The 22,819-nt window shown below is 35.3% G+C and overlaps 1 protein-coding gene across 5 annotated transcripts in view; it reads left to right on the plus strand.

Moving 5' to 3' along the window:
* nAChRalpha6 (nicotinic acetylcholine receptor alpha6) overlaps positions 1 to 20,160 on the plus strand; it is a 264,238-nt gene extending 244,078 nt beyond the window's left edge. For all 5 annotated transcript variants that reach the window (XM_011068078.2, XM_087405320.1, XM_087405318.1 and 2 more), the window contains 5 exons: positions 1,152 to 1,261; positions 3,660 to 3,874; positions 5,999 to 6,199; positions 6,927 to 7,079; positions 8,219 to 20,160. In XM_011068078.2, coding sequence (XP_011066380.1) covers positions 1,152 to 1,261; positions 3,660 to 3,874; positions 5,999 to 6,199; positions 6,927 to 7,011 — 611 coding nt within the window. In that variant the 3' untranslated portion in view covers positions 7,012 to 7,079; positions 8,219 to 20,160. The remainder of the gene's footprint in view (positions 1 to 1,151; positions 1,262 to 3,659; positions 3,875 to 5,998; positions 6,200 to 6,926; positions 7,080 to 8,218) is intronic.
* The last annotated feature ends 2,659 nt before the right edge of the window (positions 20,161 to 22,819 follow it).

Genomic DNA, 22,819 nt, shown 5'->3' on the forward strand with positions numbered 1-22,819 from the left:
TACATCCTATAGACATTTTTCTATTGCCTGTGTCAAAACTACATAAAACTGTGAAAAACCTGTAAAGCAAATGTCGCACTACGCATTAGAAAGTAAGAATTGCGAATTATAGATTAGAATTCGACCAGTCAGACAATTTTAACTTTAATCGGTTTCGCTCTGATTAGCTGAATTCTAATCTTCAATTCAAGCCTCAATCTCCAATGCGTAGTGTAACATGAACTTAAGGGAACATCCGAAGAATATCTCGTAGACATTTTCATGTAGATATTTTTGTTACTAGATGTAGTATATGCTATGTATGTGTGCTTTTATCTTTAGCTGTGTTACCTGTCCCGATTATTGTATTACCGAATAATAATACGCTTGTTTCGCTTGTCTATTATTTCTTTCTCAACTTTCGCCTCGAGTGTGAGTCTATTCCGTGACAGGTCCATTCGGATGCTACTGAACCGTCGTATGTTGTGACTGCGAGTGTGTCACTATTGAGTGTATGTTTGCACTCGCGTGGAGAGGCTCGAATTCTCGTCGCGTCTGAAGAATGTTCCGTGTATGTTACTTACTGTATTTATTTGCTACAGTATAGAGAAATCGGTGAAGGCATTCCAGTGAAAGTTCCGACAGGGGACAGAAATAAAAAGAATTAAAGCACCCGATGTGAGATTGTAGAAAGTAGAAAAGAAGGCGTAACTGTGCAAAGTGCAAGACTTAAACGAATTAAAAGCGGACTCTTGTTCGATAAATATAATATCAAGAAATCCGTAAAAATTACATCTAAAGAATGGAATTCTTCATCGTCATTATTCTTTGGAAAGCGCGCTTAACGTTAAAATATTTCAGACGCGAACATTCTCACGTCTGAATTTTTGAGTCTCTTCACGCGCATCGGAAACGCGCGAGCACTCGTATAAACGAATGAAAGATTATTAAATATGTATGTCGAGCAAAAATGGAGCTAGAGATATCAAGTAAGAAGGTTCACGAGATGGAGACGATTACGATCTGAGCTGAGCTAAAAGAATCCAGGAGAATAATCTTTCATTTTCAACGAGAGAGCTGCTAACAGCGTCTCGCTCCACGTTATTTCCGTGACTAATCGCCTTCTTTCTGTATTCTTTCTTCGGGGGATTTTCGTGAACACCTCGATTCAGGATCATACTTCAATTGCATCATGTTCATGGTGGCGAGCAGCGTCGTGCTGACCGTTCTGGTGCTCAACTATCATCACAGATCGCCCGACAGATACGTGATGCCAAATTGGGTAAGAAAACATAATAAAATTCAACTGACTGTATCAGAGATATAGTTAACTCTAATTAGTGATGGCATTAAGTCTAATTAATGATGAATAACAGTATTAAATATAAATGCAATAAATGTAGCGTGTAATATTAATGACGCAATGTTGAAATAAACAATGGTAATTTGTCACCAAAGTAATTTTGAATGGAGCAAATAATTCTAATAATTAAATAAACATTAATAAATAAATAAACACTAATAAACATTGATGAATATAATCATTATAGTTACATAGTTAGCGTAGTAGAGCAGATTATGTATCATACAATAATTAGAAAGAAAATTAATTAAACTTATGTATAGTAGAAGCTTTTTGATTTGCTCTAAAAGAATGTTTTGATCGATCGTATAGTTAAATATTTCATTCGAATAAAGGTTAATCATTTTAGGCATATACATATAATTGATACAATAGAAATAAGCTGCTTAACTAAACGGATTAAACAAGATTGCTTTCGTCATTGTTATAGTGGCATTATAAATTGTTATAAATTTAATTGCCTTCTATAATTGAATAAACACAGCAATTTTGAAATTGTGCAACGTAATCGCATTAATAAAATGTGGTCGTCTAAGCATATTTCAGATTCATTTTTTTTTAATTCATTATTTTCAACGAAATATTTAGATAATTATAATGAAATGATAAAATCATATCTTAATATTTCTAATTGCATTATTTGGAGCAAGTGGAAATTGTGTTTAACAAATTTAATTTTTTTAAATAAATCAGGTGCAATTAATTCGCGAACTCTAAATAATGCGAAACAGTTCAAATTATTGCACGCAAAAAATATTTCGTGTAATGGATAATAATACGTTGCACGATAGCTTCGCGATGTGATTATTATTACCACCGAACAGTGCTTCTTGGAAGTTTAAAATGCCTTCGAGGTGTTGGTACTTACTCTCGACCAATGCCAGTCAGTTAATGCAAGTTTCTTCATGCAAGCCTACACATATATAGATTATTTGGATACTCTGAATTCAAACAAGTACATTGCATTTACAAAACTCCTACAGCGTATATATTTACATATGTATGTCAATATATAATATGCATTGCATAGCATTTGATTTATTATTTCACTAAAGAAATAACATGCGACTCGGCTTCGAATTTAGATATAAAAGAAGTTAAAATTAAAATTATTGAGTAAATACTTTATTTATGAATTTGTGTTTATGTATTTTTTAATGTTGTCATGATCTCAAAGTCTAGAGCTTCCTAACAAAGTAATTTACGGACTTGTTTTCGAGATTTGTTAAATTTGATTCTGGCCTCAGAATGTAAAAAAAATTAAATTTCAAAAAATTAATTCATATTTTAAAAAACTGATTATCGTAAAACTCGAATTTTAAGAGGTTCTTGGTATTGCTTGAGTTTGAATGAATTAAAATAGTCTAAAAACGCCGAATTCCGAAAGAGTAATAACCTCCATGAAGGATTCTAATGTCACAAGATTCATAATCAAGGTTTAAAAATTGACTTAGAAATTAATATTAATTATTTATGTAGCAATAATGGATTTCAAATAAAGCGAAACTGGAAACTTGATTTTTTTATATACCTGTATATACAGGGTTGGCCATATTCGACGGAAAGATGTTTTTTTTTTCAATCATGGGAAAGAGATGTTAGATCGAGTAACGACGATCATCGACGATGATTGAAAAAAAAAACATTTTTCCGTCGAATATGGCCAACCCTGTATATTTCTCAATTAAAAATTCCTAAAATCGAGTTTTATAATAATCAAATTATATTTTAAATTCTGCCGCCATATTGAATCTAATATTTTTATTTTTAATCATAGAATTAAATGAAGTATTATTAAATTATGCTATGGACCAAATTTCATAAAAATTAGGCCAATTGTTTGCAAAATAAAAGGGCATAACTCCCTAAAAGAAGTAGTTCAACACAAAGGATTAAATAAAGAGTTAAATATGCATTTCACGTATAATTATTGAAAAAGCCATTGTGTTACACTAAAATAAATTATTTTAAAATCTAATTGTGGAATATAACTAAAAATATGACTTTGAATTTTTCGTAATTTTTATTTTAGAAATTTTCTAAATAGGGGAAGTATATTCGTTATTCCTTAGAATAATGCTTATCGTAAAGTGTTCGTGGCTTATAAATTACATATTGTAAATCCTTGAAAAATATTAAACTTTGCATATGACGCGCGGAAATGCCACTTTAAAATTCTATACTCTTCAATTTCGGTTTTTCGTTCTCGTTGCAAGATTCAAGGGAATGAAATTGCGAGGAATTTTTGCTAGAGTGACGATATGATATGTGATGCAATTGTAAAGTTTAACGAGTCAATAATTCGATATTCACGCAGACGAAAATAGTGTTTCTACAATGGCTGCCGTGTGTGTTGCGCATGAGTCGGCCGGGCAAGAAGATCACGAAGAAAACCATTCTCATGAGTAATCGGATGAAGGAGCTGGAGCTGCAGGAGAGGAGCAGTAAGAGTTTACTGGCGAACGTTTTAGATATCGACGATGATTTTCGCCATGGGAACAGCGCCGCCAATCCTGCCTCGGGCTATATAAGGTACCACGAATTCTCCATCCATTCAATCTTTTCAGGTCGTTACGTTTGGCGAAAATTCCGCGATAGCTTGCCATCCATTTTCTCGATCAATTGCGCTCCTTTTTTTATTAACAATGGAGCGGTTGTTGTTTGACGGGCAAATGTATTGTTCATGAGAAACAGAGACCATGTCACGTTTTAATCCCATTGGACGAAAAAACAATGAGAGAGAGAGAGAGAGAGAGAGAGAGAGAGAGAGAGAGAGAGAGAAAGAGAAAGAGAAAGAAAAAACTGGGCGTCAACGCATATAATAATATTGTGAATGATCAGATGGACGGCAACGAGAGCACATCAAGATGCGTAGACACGTGTTTCTGAGTAAATATCTTGAGTGCGATCCACTAACGTTGGAAATGCTTCGTTGACCAATCACAAGAATGAATTTTACGAATTAACCAATCAAAGAATGCATTTGCAGTGTTAAATGGATCTCACCCCTTGTCGTATGTTCGACCAACTTAACGTTATTTTATAATTCTATCGGGAAAAATCGAAGACACAGTTACGCACATAAAATGATTAGAGAACGGTATACGTCACGTTTGTTCTGTGATAATTATAAGCAGACAAGAGATCTACCCGTCCGAAATTCGCTTGAACGACTGTGTCGCTGGAATCGAATATCGACATTTTCATGGACCTCGATAAATACCAACTCAATCTACCAAACTCGGATTCTCATATTTTCTCATGAGATTTTTGCGGCTTTTTTTCTTCCCCGACTGATTTCCGTGAACCGTTAACAAAAATATTTCATTCCAACATTTTTTTTCTCGATCCTTCAATAATCGCTTTGGTTTGCCAGATGATTCTCTGGACAATTCGTTTTCTCCTCCATCTCTTCTTCGCTTCTCTGTCACGTCGTGGAACTATCCGATAACCGAGTTTTGTGACGTATAGTGGTCCAATTCAAATGCATATGCACTGTGATAATTTTAATATTTTCAAATTCTTTATTCACAAATTCAATGAACGTTTTCTTTAACTACACGTTGTGAGAAATTGTTTATAACAAATGTTTTTCACAACCTTACATAATTTTGAGTTACATAATCTTATTCCTCGAATTTGGACTTTCACAATTAAAAAAAAATTATTCAATTACGTTAACTTTAAGCAAAGATATATTAAAGTATTTAAAGTATTGTACCAGCGAATGTAGTTAAGGAAATTTCGAAGCGAATATCGATTAAGTGGAGTTAAAAAAATATTGAGATATTTGTTAGACTTTTGATTATGAAATAATCTTGCAAAAAAAACTCACGCAAGGAAGAAACTATTTATTTTAGACTCTTCTGTAAGCATTGAATTGACTATATAAAATAGTATAAAATAAAAGTTTTCAAAGCAATATATACAATAAATAAATATATATATATATATATATATGTATATATAAAGATGTTCTGTAAATAGGGATACAATCATAGGGAGAGATTCTATTAACATATGTAATCTAAAACGTAGAATACAATTTTTCGAAATAATTTCTTTATTTTCAAGCAATATATTCAACAATTTATGTAATAAAATTCATTGTGCTGTTTTATTGTTATTCTTAATTACCAATATAATAAATATGAGTAGAGAGAGAGAAATAATAGTTTGCAGTTAGATCCATTAAATCGTACCTAGCAAATATTTACAAATGATTTTCCCGAAAACAAAGCTTCATATGGAAAAATTGTATTTTTCTAAGTTTTCGATTTATTTTTTTCAAGCAGAATTATTCCCTTCCTGGTTATGTCAGTATTTACGGAATATTTTGTACATAGTTCGGAATTAAAATTTCGTTAAAGAAAAAAATTTCCACGCTCATAAGCAATGTGAATCTCAATTGTAAATTACCCTAACAATTTATAAATCATTTCAAATGTAGAACTTTAACATTTATGGTATGTAACTTCATATAAACTTTGCATTATGTTATGTACTGAGATAGACTGTTTAATAATTATAACAACTGTAATATGAAGAACTGGAATTTCATGAATTCTCCGACGATCTATGCGAAATGTCTGTTGATGATCTTGAGAAAAAACATGTGATACTTTTAAGAGTAATAGTTTATATGATATTTTACAGCAGATCAGCGTACGGTACACCGTTGTCGACCAGGCCGGCAACGGTTGAAGAGACTTCGGCATCGTTGCCTCTCAGCGGCATGCAGAGGGAACTTCACACAATTCTCAAGGAATTGCAGTTCATCACAAGCCGCATGAAAAAGTCGGACGAGGACGACGAAATCATTAGCGACTGGAAGTTCGCCGCCATGGTGGTCGACAGGTTGGATGTTTTAAATCTTTCATGTGGCTTCAGTTCAGTCGTGCGCACATGGCGTCCGACGAATCTCTGGTGGAAAATCGCGAACAAAGAAGCTTTTATATTGGCGTTCGAAATTCAGATCCTTGTTTTTTTCCTCGCACAATGAAAAACTTGTCATTTAAGTGCCGGATCGCCGATTCGTCGGACGAATCCATTACGTGATTATTTCAAACTTTTATTTGTTTTAACTATTCAAAATTTTTCTGCTCAATAATTTCATTTACTTGGACTTCACTTATCATATGAGGTCAAACGGAGAAATTTATTTGCTCAGTAATTTCAATTATAAGAAATTTATAATTGGTATATCTATAAGGTTGGAAAGTAACTCATTACTTGTAATGAAGTTTAGATTTTTCACTGATTTACATATGATTACTTAAGGATTAAAGATTACCAAGAAATTCATGAATGAATTTTATTAATGAATCTTTTAGTAACCTTTAATCTTTAAATAACCTAAAAATATATTATAAAAACGAGCCTTAAAATAACTTTCTTTCAGTAACTTAATTAATTCCATTTTTTATAATTAATTAATTTAATAATTACTTCTAATTACCTTATTATATATTCCCTCTTTTTCTATTACCTCTTATTATATATTCTCTTCATTATTTATTTAATCTATTATTGAAACATTCGACTTGTGAAACTAATATTCAAATTTCTCTCCTATAAAATCAAGGCTTTGTCTGTTCGTCTTCACGTTATTCACGGTTTTGGCTACGGTGGTGATACTGTGTCGCGCGCCACATATAATCGTCCAGTAATAGACTGCCCCGGTCGAACCGAAAAAATACACAAAATATGCCAGGGATAGCGCCTCCTGGAATATTCGGTAAGAATAAATTTTATATTATATAGTTTATCATATAAATAATTGTCTCTATGATTGCATATAGCTTTGCACATAGCTTTTTTATGCCAAAATTGCCGTTGAGATTGCTCGAAAATCACGATTTCGCTTGATCGAGCATCACCGCTAGGTATTTGCTCGAGAGACCGAAATCGACATGTTAATTTCACATCGCGCGGATCAGATAAGCTATGATCATTATGTGCGAATGACGTGAGCCAGATGACCATAACACAGTTAATACTGCGTGGAAATGTTAACAAGCCCCATGTAACAAGCTGGGCTCATTGGCCGTCGCGCGCGCTGAAAATATTCAATCGTGGCAACGCGAATGTCTCTACTCGCAATTTCGTCGCACTAATTGCTAGTCGGTCCCTTCGTAGCGCACTCCGGAGCACAATTATTTATGCATTAACCTGGATATATAACCATTTGATTACATGATTTCAAGTACTCGGTCACTCGGTGCTTGATTATCGAAAATTGCCTTTGAATAGCGCGATCTAATAGCTTCGAACTAAATGTGATTAGTGTACAAAAGAATACTTATTGTTCACTTAATTATCTATTAAATTACGAGAGTTTTAACATACATGAGATAACAATCTACGTAGAGGAAAATTCATTGTTTAAATTATATAATTATAACGCCGAAAAAGAGAAGAATGTTAATGAGTTCTTGCTCATCGGTTCCCTTGCACAGTTTTTTATATTAAAAAATGTTTAGAAAAATGTTCCCAGTAAATGAAAAAAATTATATATAAGATTAAATTTTGATATTTTTGCTTTTTTTTTTACTGATCTAGAAAATTTCCGGTCTGATTACTCTTCTTCAATATTTCTCTTAATCTTCCCGAGTTTAACTGCACAGCGTTTACCACAGTTGAAGATTTTAAAGTTATTAGAATATATTAGAGAGATCTCAAAAAGTTGAAAGTTCATACCTCGAGCTTTAGAATTGCTGGAACTAAAAGCCTGGTTGGTCTTAATGGCAAAGTAAGCTCGCAAAAATCGATCGGTACAACATCTCGGAAAATCCCTCACCCATAAAGTCAATCTCTCAAAAGTCAATAGTCGGACATATCGCGGTACACTCATGCTTCCTTCTCTCATTTTCGCAGGAACGACGTCCGGCATGATTCGAGGAGGCGGCTACGTTAGGAGCACGTCGAAGTGAAAACGGGAAAAGCGCAAAGAAAAAGATAGAAATGGACACGTTAGCCCCTTTCACGCCCTTCTGCGCGACTCACCTCTCTCGAGGGAACAAGGAAACACGATCTCGCGTTCTCGAATTTCTCACAACTGGGAATCACCGCCGGTTTGTGCGCCCGGTTCCGTTTCGCGACGTGCTTTCGCTTAGACGCGAAAGGAGGCAAGCAAGAGTGAGACCATTGACGACGTTCGCAGAAAAAGCCTGCATGAGGAGGATGGACTTCCGGCAAGCGGCAGCTCGACGGCGAACGCCGTTGTAATTTTTTTTAGCGGAGAACAACACGCCTGGGAAACGTTTCCGGATTCAAGAGGAGAGAATACAAAAGGAATGGGAACAAGGATCCGATCGCCGACGTCACGCTCCGTTACGACTGCGTTATTTCGTTTAAGTGACTTAATTAACGTTTCTAGTGCGGAACCGGTAAGATAGTCGCGCGACGCGAACTGGATGGAGATTTAGAGGGATGCCTCTAGATCGTAGACGAAGGTAGGTGCAGGCGTAATAAGGGAAAGAGAGATAGCACGTGCTGTCGAGCGGATCCAATTACATTTCGCGAGCTCTTATCGATCGCGATATCGACCGGCGATCGCCGTAACTGTCATTTGGCGATCGGCGATCGATTTCATTCGACGACCAATGCGATTTCGCGAGGAAGGAACGCGCGACAAGTCGACGGCGTCACGAGACAAAGGAGATCGCGCAGTCCTCGGAAAAGCGTTGTTGCGGCCTTTCGATAATAGAAACAATAACGATATTTCTTATAATAATGAGAATAATAATTAACGATAATTACTGTTAGTCGCTTTGCGCGCGCGCGCATGCACGCACGCACGCACGCACGCGCGTTACGACCGAGTCGTAATTAATTAACTCTGCGATCTGTTGAGGGTCTCTCGTAGGGAGCCGAGACGGACTTAAAAATGTTTACTGCCAAATAGCAAACTCGAGTCAGGGGTGTTCAACCTTTTCAAACGGTAGGAAAGTAAAAGTGCGGCTTGGACGATCGACAGGGTGAACGCGCGCGCGCAGTTACTACGACCAATGGCAAGAGCCCGTCTCATAAGGGTGAACTCGTCTGTTTCGTTCGACGAATATTTCCTTCTTCCCTCGTGCACTATCCCCGGGTAACGGACGCGATTTAGCGGCACATCTCTCTAGAAAAGCCGAACCCAACCGAAGCATGAACGAAACTTACGCCATCAACGATCGCGCGATCGACCTTCCATACGCTCGATATATTTTTCCACGTTCCCTCTCCAATAAAACCCTCTTATTATCACGTGCTCGAAAGCTGACGTACGCGAAACCACAAACGATCCCTATCCCCGCATTTCCGCAAAACCCGCCAGATATTTTCGCACCGCGTATTATTACGCTGTGCACGTGTGTTTGTGTGTTGTGTGCGCGCGTGTGTGTATGTGTACGTGCGTGAATGTATGCGTATGTGGTGTATGTGTGTGTATGGGTGTGTGTGTGTGTATGTGTGTGTGTGTATGTGTGTATGTGTGTATGTGTGTCGTACACACGAGAAATATACAAGCGCACAAGAGAGTGGTCGACGCGTCGCTTATATTCAGCCGATCGGCGGAAGAGGGTCGATCGATCGATCGGCCGCTCATTCGTCCGGATCGTACGAGCCGCACGAGTATACAGCGTACCCAACGAGCGAGCACGTACACACAGAAAGAAAGGCGAACGTGACGAAAGCGAGCAAATTGCGGTAAAGAAATAAAAAAAGAAAAAAAGAAAACTGCCAAGTTGGACCACCCCTGCTTTCCGACATAGTCACGCGTACTCGAGTCCTCGAGGACCTCGGTGAATCCGTCGTGGATCGTGATCGAGCGCTGCGAGAGCGATCGATGTATACATATTATGGGGGCCATGCCTACCGCGACGACGATTTATATCTCGGTGGATCGCATAGTCTCGTTGCTCGACTTCGCGCTGTCAAACCTTTCGACGACTGTGATTTAACGTTACCAAGCTTTCCAAACCGCCTTTTCTTTCGTCCTTTTCTAACAGTCATCATTTTCATTCCATTTTTCGCTAAAAATCACAATATCACAACAAAGTCAGAATGATATGTAAAGGTCTGCTTTGTCACAAGTATAATGTCATAGCAAAGTCATGGTGACGTGCGAATGTCCCCTTTGTCACAGGTGTGATATTGCTATGAATCGTTAGCAGCTGTGATAAAAGTTGCGCCTCACTGTGACATTGCTATGACGTATACAGATCAAGATAAGATGTGATGTTACTGTAACTTTTTTTAATCTCACAGTTATATCACAATTTATCCATGATTATCACACATGTGTGACATTTTTTACTATGAGAGTATCTGTAATATTGTTTGTCGGTGAAGAGACAAAGTCAAAGATCTGAATCTGACTGCGATGGCTTAAAGATTCTATATATGAAATAAAAATTTTCACAAAGTAATTATATTTCTAGTATAAAATCAATTTTATATTTGCTATAGTTTGTCCTATTTGTTTTTTATCAAGAAAGTATTTTATTTGAGAAGAAAGTAATAAATGGAAGAAGTATAATAAGTTTCAATTCGTCGATCGCATATAAGAGCGTAATATTTGTAAGTCGATAATCCGGAATCGTTGCTATCGCTGGGAGTATAAAAGGAAACTTGTGACCTCAAGCTAATTAAATAATTAATCCTTGAGCCGGGTGCCGGAAATCCTCCGAAGGCCTCATTAACGTAACTTCGTTGGGCGAATCTTTTAATCGCGCGCGACTAATTACCGAACCGATTCCCAGATCCGCTTGTTGTTGCATATTATATGTGGACTATATTGATCGATGTTTTATTTGTGCAAACGGATTATTGCAATTGATCTTCTACCTTGTTTATTCCATCGACGTTACTTTTTGATCTCGTATTTAAAAACTTCATTCATATTTTATCATTACAGTCATTACTACCTGTAGAAGGCTTACATTGCACTTCAAGATTAATGGTACTAATCTCAGAGGAAATTCATGATATATAGACATAAAATAAATAAATAAATATTATAAGACTCCTTAACGTCGTAATGGGCAGGTGAATGGTTAATGTTAATTCAGGAATGTCTTGTAATATTTAAATGAATAATTAATTTTTGTTTTCCCAAAAGATATCATTTTTTTCTTCTTATAGCTGCTAATGTAGAATTAATTGCAGTATAACATACATAAAATTTCGCGTATTTAGCAAAATAATTTTAGTAAAGCGTAACATTAAATTACAGTCGTCATAGGTCGTGGCAAACATCCCCGTTCCCGCCCGCTCTCCCTGCCTCATTTAACGAAGCTGTACGGAATGACAGAGTGATATGTAATCGTTCAAAAGACGCCAAAAATGATACACAGAAGTAATGAATAACGTCGAAGTGTTCCGATTAAATAGTCAGATATAAATATGTAAACATAAACGTGGCATGGGACTTAATACATCCAATAGCTGTTTGGTACACGAGTGAACTGTCATCGGCTAAACAGTGTCATAGCACGCTTGCACGCATACACAACACGCACACATGCAGAAACACACATACACACATGCAGAAACACACACACACACACACACACACACACACATGCATATACACATTCACTGATGAACTGCTTACATGAGGCAGCGACGGTGTATTCATCAAGCAGATGTGCAAAATGGATCGTCGACGATAGTCGATCGCGTGCCGATCGAGATCGTCGATCGCTCCAGAATCTCACGGACGACCATAAATCGCGCACCGACCATCGGCGATCCACCGGCGCGGGAAGAGAGTCCATCGAGCAAATCAAATCAAACCCGAAAATCATTGCGAATTCGTTTTTCCCGAGGACGGTTTCAGGTGATTATCGATCATTGCCGACAATCATTTCGCAAGAACGTAAATAAGTCTACGGCGCCCAGCGGAGAACGAAAACGCACATGGACGGGAAAGAATTGTGATACAATTGTGTGATCCTCGGGATGCACGCGACGGGAAACAGGACGAGGAAATAAATCGCGCGACGCGAGGAACAATTTCGAGCACAACGAATCGCGAGTAGCATTTCGTGAGCACGCAGAGAGGAGAGACTGAAGGGCCGTTTACACCACGCGATTTCTCAACACGATGCTGTTAGGAATGTTGTTAGGGTAATCGTTACGAACATTATTCTAAAATTATAACTGTTTTCTATAGTAATACATAAGTCAGCTAGAATATGTATCAAATATTACAAAACTTTATATCGCGATATGTAGCACCTAATTAAAATATTGCTAAAAGTGTAACATGATGCAGCGTAGGCAGCGCTTGGACTCAAATATAACGAGAGAGAAACGATTGTAATATTTATAATAATTCGTATTGCGTTTATTGAATCGTAACATTGAATCAACTAATTCGTAATCACTGATTCAATAAATAATTATAGTAATTTGCTCAACCAAACGAGCTTTGTTAAACGAAGCGTCGGCGGTTTCATTCTTTCGTACAATCTCTTCCTCATATTTTTTGCAAATTTTCTTACATAGGTCTACCCATAGACGTAATAGGAATAGACATTTCTACGAAGTTGTACTGAGAGAAAAGTTATTGATATTCGTGACAATAATTATATTACATATCACTATAATTATTATTCTTACTGTTGTAATGTTAATAATAACTACACATTTCTATCAATAAATAGTTCACAATCGAAATTGCTACAATTATAATTATTATTATCATATAAATAGTTGTATTTATTTTAATTTAACTGTAAATTATTTTTGGGATGACCATATAAAATATGATTGGCCCAAAAAATGGCTATAAAAAGTATAATAAAATTATAATAATTGTAACCGTTTTTATGGTAATAATAACTATAATTATATAATTTTCAATTGTCAGCTATATATGTATATTTGTTGATAGAACTGTACATATAATTATTATTAGCAATAACCATAATAATTATAATTATGGTAACATGTAATTATAGTCATAAATACTAAAACTCTCTCTCTCTCTCTCTCCCCCCCCCCTCTCTCTCGCTCTTTTCCCTAAACTATCTTCTCAATTCTTTCTTTTCAATTCAATGGAGCACAAATGTTAAAATCAGAGAATGCGCAATCTATACCTATTACGTCTAAGGATCTTATCAATTCAATGCGGGCTGATATAATATCCCTAAAAAAAAAAAAAGATCTGCGGTGTAAACGGACCTTACAGAATCGCTGGAACGATCGACATCGTACGGGGATCACCGACGATTTCGAAACGGCGCGGCCGATCGACGGGAGATTCACCCAGGGCGTCCTCCGATTTAGCATAATTTTCTAGCTCATCACGTGCGCGCGCTACGTAATCGATAAGTATACGAGTCGACGGATAAATATAACGGCGTCGACCAGTTTGACGGCCGATCTGTCGAACAAATGACGCGATGAGACGAGAAGAGACGAGAGTCCGAGGGCGCGTCGCGACGCCGTCGTGAAAATCGGCCGTCGGAGCGAAACCGTCGCGTAGAGTGATCGAAATTTGAGACGAGGCGCAATCTGCGGTCTCGAGTGGCACACTCGCGAGAAACGACACTTGCTACAATAGTGATACCAGGGAAAGGAAGATACACACGTCTCTGGCCTGTATTTCCCGAGCGTGTTTATTTAATGCTGAGCGTCGCTCGTTTGATTCCCGAGATCACCTCGATCTTGGATACGATCATTTACATTAAGCAAATCAAATTTTAGAATCGGACAAACGCGTTCAGTGACGCTATAAATGGCGTGATGAAAATACGGGTTATATTTTTCCACGTGGATATGTGTATCTTCCGTTGCCTTCTCACCGGAGATTTTTTTATATATATGATAATGAGGGCAAAAGCGACGGGAGAGTAGTGCATTGTTAATTCGAAAATGCTCATTAAAACGAATCTAGCGAGTATACAGCGTAAGAAAATTTTACATGGTGTTTGTACGTTTAAGGGACTAAAAACGCATTACGCAGAGGATCGCTCTGCGATCGAACCGCCATATATGTAATACAACTTAACGGGAGCATTAAAAAAAAGCAGCGCGAAGATGTAAAATTACGAGCACGGTAAGCGGGAAATGTTATATATTGTAAACAAAGAAAAAAAGAAGGAGGAAAATGAGAGAAACGAATTCATGTAAAAGTTAAGCGAATTAAACTCTAGAAAAACTCGATGTACGGTAATCGTTTGGTTAGTGAAAAGTCACGTGGTTATTATTACTATTGTTTACGCCGAAGGAAGCGACGATCATCGTTAGTGCTATTATCACACCGCAGGACTATTACTATTAATATGATTACCGTTACTATTTATCACTACTAGCGCTACACTGAATATTATTATTATGGTTATCATTACTACTACTATTATTATTACTAATGTCGTTATACTAACTATACTATTACTATTACTACTACCACTAGACGCTACATTTACTATTACCTACCGCTACTATTGTTACTATTATTGCTAACTTCTAACTCTCCACCGGGCGTGGAGCGCGCGAAGAATCGCGCACGATTTTAGCCGTAAGTTAAACGACCTCCATTTGCGTTTTTAATACTCGAATTGTGGTATAATGCGCGGTGAAAACAGACAGAGCTCAAGCGATATCACGACATATCCCGAATTCGTCGGTCGACTTTAAGGATAACTATGGATTAAAAAGTTGTTACAATAACGCGCCCGCGTTTAATCGTGCAACGCGAGCGACGCTTTTGACGACGATGTATCGATTCCGTTGGTTATCCGATTTAATAGTAGGCCGGAGGTAAAAAGCCGACACTTTTACGGCGGGGCCGCAGCATTCCTTCGTCGTTCCGGAAATTATTCGACTCGCGGTAAACATTCTTTCTTTATCGGCCTTCTTTGATCGGTGATAAATGAGAATTCGGTCAAGTCGTTACTGTTGTATCCTTAATATAAAGAACAATTGCACGAGATGACGCGCGCGTAGCGCTACGGTAAATTTGTCGGTTACTCGATATTGCGTAATAAGTTGAAACGAGTCGCGAGGCCGACCAGGGAGAGACACGGTTATCTTTGCGCGCAAATTTTCTTCAATCTGTCGCGATTCGTTTGGAAAACTTTACTTACTGCGTCTGCACGTTTAATCTTCTCAGTCTCGAATATAATTTCCCGATTCAGCAAAAAACTAGGCTTTACGCGCTCATTGTGACACTATTTAAAGATAACAGCAGATAATGGATCCATTATACAAGAAAATTGTAGAGAAGTTAGTGAATACAACTCTATCATTTTTTTTTTACAAATATAAAAGTATATAAATCTGTATAAAAACTCTACTATAAATATAAAAATTAATAAAAAATGTGTACGTATAAAAAATCAGTTTGCTTAATTGTGCCACATTTTGCATTTTTATTCTATGATAAGTTTGAAACAGATATTTTTTTATAGTATTATTTGAATTCTTAATTCCGACTAAGACTGAAAGGATTAAACGTTATACCCATTTTTCACGCGCAGTTCTCTTTCCGATAGAACGGCTAGATTTCTCGATTATCTTCGCCGCGATTAAGAACACGGACGATAAAAAGGGTACATATATCGGGTAAATGTACGCACCTTCGTCGGTACGAAGCTCGTTTCGCCCGCCGCTGCGTAAACGCGAGCGGGCGCATTGAAACATGAAAACATGTAAATAACTTCTGTGATAAGAATCGATTATTAAATTTAGTAAATTGCCGAATGCGAAACCCCTTAAGGACGTTGGCGGAAACGACGACGCGAGCCCAAGTCGACGACGAATTGCTCCGCACAAAAATGACACATGACATAGATTTAATGATGAAAATAATTTAAATGACACCGCATCGTTTCTTTATATTGTTAAGATAGCATATGGTAAACAAAAATTTTATGAACACACGAATATATTTGTTCTTACCTTTGATTTCTATATTTTATGTCAAACTGTTCTTTTTTGTTTAAAAAGTAATAATGAAATGTTCCTTTGCTTAGAATATAGAATATATTCTATGTAAAGAAATATTTCTTTACTTTTTGAGGAACAAAAGATAGTTCAATATAAAATAGAAATTGGAAAGATTCATCTTGCTCTAATTTATATTTTATATCGAACTGTCCTTTTTTTTTTAAAAGCAATAAAAGATTTCTTTACTAAGAATATAATTGTTCTATATTTTAAGAAAAGAAATATTTCATTATTACTTTTTGAGGAAAAAAAAAGAACAATTTCATATAAAATAAAAATCGAAAGCAAAATAAATATCTTCGATTTCTATTTTATATCAAACTATCTTTTTTTCTTCAAAAGTAATGAAATATTTCTTTGTTAAAATATAAAACATCTATGTTCTAAGCAAAGAAATATTTAATAATTACTTTTGAGGAAAAAAGGATAGTTCAATACTAAATAGAAATCGAAGATAAGAGCAGATACTTGTATGTTCATAAAATTTTGAAAACGCGATTACAAAAATATAATGCTTTTTAATAAACGTATGGCACCAAGAATAATTGCTCCCACTGTAAAATACTGTCATTTCCGGCTTCCAAAATGATTTTCAAGCTTTGATCCGCAAGTTACAGACAAATGGTGCAATGTTAGCGTAATAGACTATCGACTTGGACAGATATCAGAATAATATACGAACCGGATTTACCAGATAATTGGCTTCGTTTTACAGCCGAGATAATCCAATTCTCTGAATTATTCAAGTCAGTTCCCGTAATCCATCTCATGCCAAATTATCTACTCATGTCAGACGAGATTGACATTCAGGTCTTGTAGGTTCTCTTATAAAAAGACCAGTCAGTACCCTTCACAATCTTTTTTCACAGATAATTTTCTTGCGGCCTGTGTTCTTACGCGTTTCGCATCTTAAACGAATAACAATTAATATTAGATAAAAGATCCACGTGATACGCTATCGATTTTGTATTGCGAAGCTTAACGTCTCTTCATTTGTAGCTAATTGAGGCCGATTAGTAGCAGCGGCTCTCGCGCTTCCCGACGAACGAAGGCGAGCCGGAAATGACGGGGCTTAGTCTGGAAATTGCCAATCGACGTCCAATCCGGCCGCTCGCGGCCAATTTCGACTCAACGCCGAAGATGAAGCGGCGACACGCGTGCTTGAAATACGATCGTTCCGATCGAGAGATCAAAGGCGCCGAATCGGGGGAACGGCTCCGCGATTTTCCTCGAACAACGCGCGAACAGCGATCAATTAGATGACTGGTCCGCTAATTGCGGCATGTCCGCTGATTACAGGCGAAATCACATAGACGGGAGATACGGCGCCCGCGCGCGATCTGTTTTTACTTTTTTATATGACACGCGCTTCGTCGCGGCCATATTCGACGTAGCGTCGCTTTTCGAAAATAGAGTACGTTTGATCGGTCGCGAGCACCGAAAGACGACGGCGGCAAGCGGAAAATCAAGGAAAAGAAAAAAAAGCGGAGATAAAAAGACGGCCTGGACCTCGCGACGTTACTTCCGACGACGCGGAGCGGTCGCGGGGAACACTCGTTTATGCACTTAAGCGACTTCGTTTCGAGCGGTGCATTATTATCGATAGTGTGTATAGCCGTGCGCCGTGTGTGTAATGTATACATACACATGTACTTTGAATATAAATACGAATATAAATATATACATATGAATATAGGAGTATACATAGATAACGCATTATACATATATACATATTATACATATTACAAAATATATATGTATATATAAATATATATACTATATACATGCATATATATATATATATATATATATATATATATATAAATAGCGGAAACAATATTGTAACATACGAGAACGCAAGAGAATTTGCTGAAGATGAAAGAAAAAAAAAATGCTATATAAATTGAAATTGAACGTTAAACTAATGGATAGTACGAACTGTTAATAAATTGTAATATTAACTAATTCATTAATGAACTAAATACAAAGGAATTGAACTAGGTTACACGGGCAACTTGGTAGTCTGTCCCCAGAACATTTCATCTCTGTTCCTACTTTCTGTAAACATGGACTCGCGCGTTGCTTTCGGCATGCATATACACGTATATATACGTATATGGTTTTTTCACCATGAAAAGTGTCACATTGGATCCTTTCTTGTTTTCCGTCGGATATAGTATGTATAATCTCTAATGATTTGTCGAGGATTGTTTGTCAAAGCTGCTGGCCACGCGATACACGCCCCGCGATGTGTGCTCTCGTTTATATATAGTTATTATACTCACATGTACATAGGACACCATTGTATACACACGCGTGCCAAGAATGATTTATAAACGCAATACATTGCGGCGTGCGAATCAAAAGAAACACACACGAAAAAAAAAAGGACGAAGAAAGAAAGGAAAAAGTAAACGTGACAGTAACGGTGACTGGAAGAGGCTACGAGAATGTCGATTGTCGTTTCTCTCCCGAATTCTGCACTGATTCTCAAGTAAATGGTACGGCTTGACCTCACGCACCGACTGCTCGTATTTTATTCTTCAGGAATAAAAGCCGAGGGTGGTTCCCTTCCCTTCCCATAATTCGCACTCCCCGTTCGCTTCCGCTCTAACGAGATGAGAAACCAAAAGAGAGAAAAAAATAAGAAAAAAAAACGAGAAAAGACCAACACAGAAAGCGCCGGAACTTTTTTCGAGATCGACATATGAGTTGTAACGCGAAAAATGACGCAAAGCGTGACCAGATCGTTATCGATTATTGTCAATGTTACGCACACGCGTTACTAGAAAAGAAATAAAGAAAAAATATGCGCTCGCATACATTGCCATACGGATTGATCATCGATTGATCGATCCGTAAGCCGTTTTACATACGATAGATACGTAATGTTACCACTGTTGTATAAGTGACGTGTGCAAGACGAGATGTCATATAAGTAAATTATTAATAATAATAATAATAATAATAATAATAATAATAATAATAATAATGATAATCGACGGAGGAGACAAGCCAGTCGCGCGTATGCTCAAAATGTAGAATAAAGATTACGACACTGTACAATGCGTTTAAAGATATCCTTATGTATAGAAAAAAATACGTTAATACGGGAGTGTAAATGCGGCTGTCGCGACGAAAGCGGGACGGGACTGTTGAAATTTGTAGGATTAAGCGAGAGCGAGAATTCGGCGATACCTGCTGCGATGCGTCGCTATGTATAGCGTGAAAGAACAATGCAAATGCTAATGCAAAACTCTATATGAATAATTTTGCGTTCCTAACGATGAGAACATTGTCCGATGAATAAATGACGGATTGACGCTAATTGACTTTAATTTCCATTTCACAAACGACACATAATCCACACAACTTAACTTTAATGTATTGAAAATAATATAGCTATTATATTTTTTTACACAAAGACACAATGAATTTTATTTTATTTTATTAATTATATTTCTTTATTATAATTTACTTGAATATAATGAAAATTGGATTGGAAATCTCTTTATCATAGTTTAAAGTTTTAATATATTTGTGAGGACATTTCGAAATTATACAGATAAATTTTTGAGTAAAAGTAATTGAATGGAAAATGGAAAAGAGAGATACAATATACAGATGAGACAGCCTGAAAATTCTTTCAAAGGACTATATAAACATAATTTAAATACAGTATTAATAATTAAATGAAGCGCGGAATCTCGCGCGCGCGCACGATTCACGTAAACATTATTTAATTATTATTCTTATGATCTTTATTTTATTTTAGGATATATAATCTTTTGTTCAATTTAATGTAAGATGCGATAGTTTCGACAGTTTTGTACGAGCAGATGGAAATAAATGTCACGCAGTCCTTGTCTTCTATAGAATTTTTACTTTTTATTCCTCCAAATTCTAACAAAATTTTGAAATATCGGAATGAACTTAAACAAAAAGTCATTAATAATAATTAGCTATGGCGATTATTCACATCCTATTAAATATATCCATATAGAATTTTAACTTATAACAGCGAAAATAATAAAAATAAAAAATATGACAGCGAACTCTTTATTTTGCTTTCTCATTCGATTTTTACATAAATTAACTGGCGCTTTCGCTATATTATCTGCGACCGAATTTTTATCATATACCTACTCTTCGCTTTAACCATACACCTACATTTTGTTTTGCTAAATTAATAATTTGACCCACTAATTACAATAAATTTATTATCTACCAATTATTCATTCAATTGATTAATAATTATTAGGTTAATAACTTTTTCAATGATATGATGTTGAATAAACTAAGTCATTACATGATTTAAGAGAAACAAATCATAAATTTATTATAAAAATTAATTGTATAATTAATTAATTTTATATATTTGTCACGATTAAAATGTTATTTCAGTAAATGTATATAACTACTTACTATGTGGACTAACTTAATTCATAAGAAATCATCAAAATTGTATCAACTAAAAAAAAGATCATTTTAAAAATCACAATTCAGAAAAATGATTTTTTTAAGAATTATGAAACGAAAATAGCAAAAATAAACACTTGAATATTATTTGATTAGTCAATAATTTTCTATCATGTTAAAAAATATTTTTTCTCTTTTTCTGAGAAATTTAATTTTTTGAGCCTGTGTTACTTTTGAAGTAAGGAAACGATACCTATATATAATCATATAGGATGTCCTATTTTAATAGAAACAATGATATTCTAAAAAGAGATAATAATGGTAAAATCATTTTTTTTTAATTGACTTTTCAAAATCACGAAGATTATCGCCATTTTTCAAAATAGAATTATATTATTATTTACAATAATATGGTTCTTCTGATTATTCAGTATAAAAGTATTAAAGTGTTATTGGAAAATCAATACAAGATATTTTATACTCTATGAGATATTTTATATTTTATTTTGACACGCTTTGACATAAAATAGAAAAGATGTTATAAACTATTGATTTTTTTGCAACTGTGTTTTAATGCTTTTATGCAGAAAAATGAATTCATTGTTGTAAAGAAAACACATAGTCGCATTTCAAATATGATATGTAATTTACAATATACAATTACATATACATTTTTTTTAAAACAACTGTTTTCTTTACGCCAATTGACGCATTATTTTCATTATTCTGTGAATAAAAGTATTAAGATAAATTGCAAAAAACAAATAGTTTACGAATCATTTTATACTTAATGTCAAAATGTACTAGAATACAGAAAATCTTAAACTGATCTTTTTAATAACTCTACTTTAATATTATATTTTTATATGTAGAATACTTAGAAAAACATATTATATAAAAAAATCACATAATTTTATTTTTTAAAAATAGCAATGACTTTTATAATATGATTCTAAAAGATTAATTTTTTTGATAGCTATTTTTATCATTATTTGTCCCTTTTAGGCCATACAACTTTTGTCTGAATATACATATACATATACTTAAACAATATATATCTTTATATACATACATCACATTAATAAGAATAAAATATATATTCTAATATATGTTAAAAACAATTCTGTTGCAACATTATATGTAAAAAAAATTATACAATTCCATTTAAAAAAGCAAAGTTGACTTTGAAATTTCCTAAACATCTCCACCTGAAGAAAAATTATTATCATCATATGATAGCTCCCTTTACGTGTAATTTTGGTCATATAAAGTTTTCTCTACACCTTATAGATCAGAAGATATTTCAGGTGGTAATAGTTATTAAGACACCCTGTATAACACGAAGAAAGCCGGTATCAAGGACTTGTGTGCAGTAGAGAGCCTATAATCAGAGTGGCGCCATACGAGAGTAGACATCATATTTTAGCGAAATTCTGCGAGAGAGAAAGAGATATACGAGCTCAGTCTATCCAACAGACTGTCAGTTTTAGGGTTAGCTGGTGCAACAGCTTGAACGACATAGATACGTAAAGGTACATTGATAAAAATAAAATTATCGAAATTATTTTAGAAATATGGTTGGATGTACAATACCATGTATTTTGTAACAATTCATTTAAAAAAGGATATGTTATGAAAATAATTCCGAAAGACACAGAACGCCGAATGAATTGGTTAAAGAGTATAAATGGCAAATATAAAAATTGGACACCGTCAAAAAATTCATCTATATATACAATTTTTGAGCATTTTTTAGCATGAATTCAAAATTTAGAAAATAATACGTTTAAAATACTAGAGGGAATGGCTAAAACATGGCGGACCAATCACAAGTGATACCCGTATGGCGTCACTCTGATTGTATGCTCTCTACCTCATTCTTATTCTTATAATTATATTTACAATTTGCAATTTGAATAAAGTTAGAACTCTTCTAATTGTATAAGCAAACTACATTTAATTTAAAATTGTGAAGAAATTTATATGAATAAAAATGAATCAACCTTAGAGGCCCTCCACCACCCTCGTCAATTTTTAATGGCGATTCTCTTTTCTTTGTAAGTATATTCCCCCGTAAAAAAACGAGTTACTAATAAATTTAGTCGGTTTTTGCAGGTA

The sequence above is a fragment of the Acromyrmex echinatior genome, chromosome 4 (assembly GCF_024713525.1).
Source record: "Acromyrmex echinatior isolate Ae372 chromosome 4, ASM2471352v2, whole genome shotgun sequence".
NCBI lineage: Eukaryota > Metazoa > Arthropoda > Insecta > Hymenoptera > Formicidae > Acromyrmex > Acromyrmex echinatior.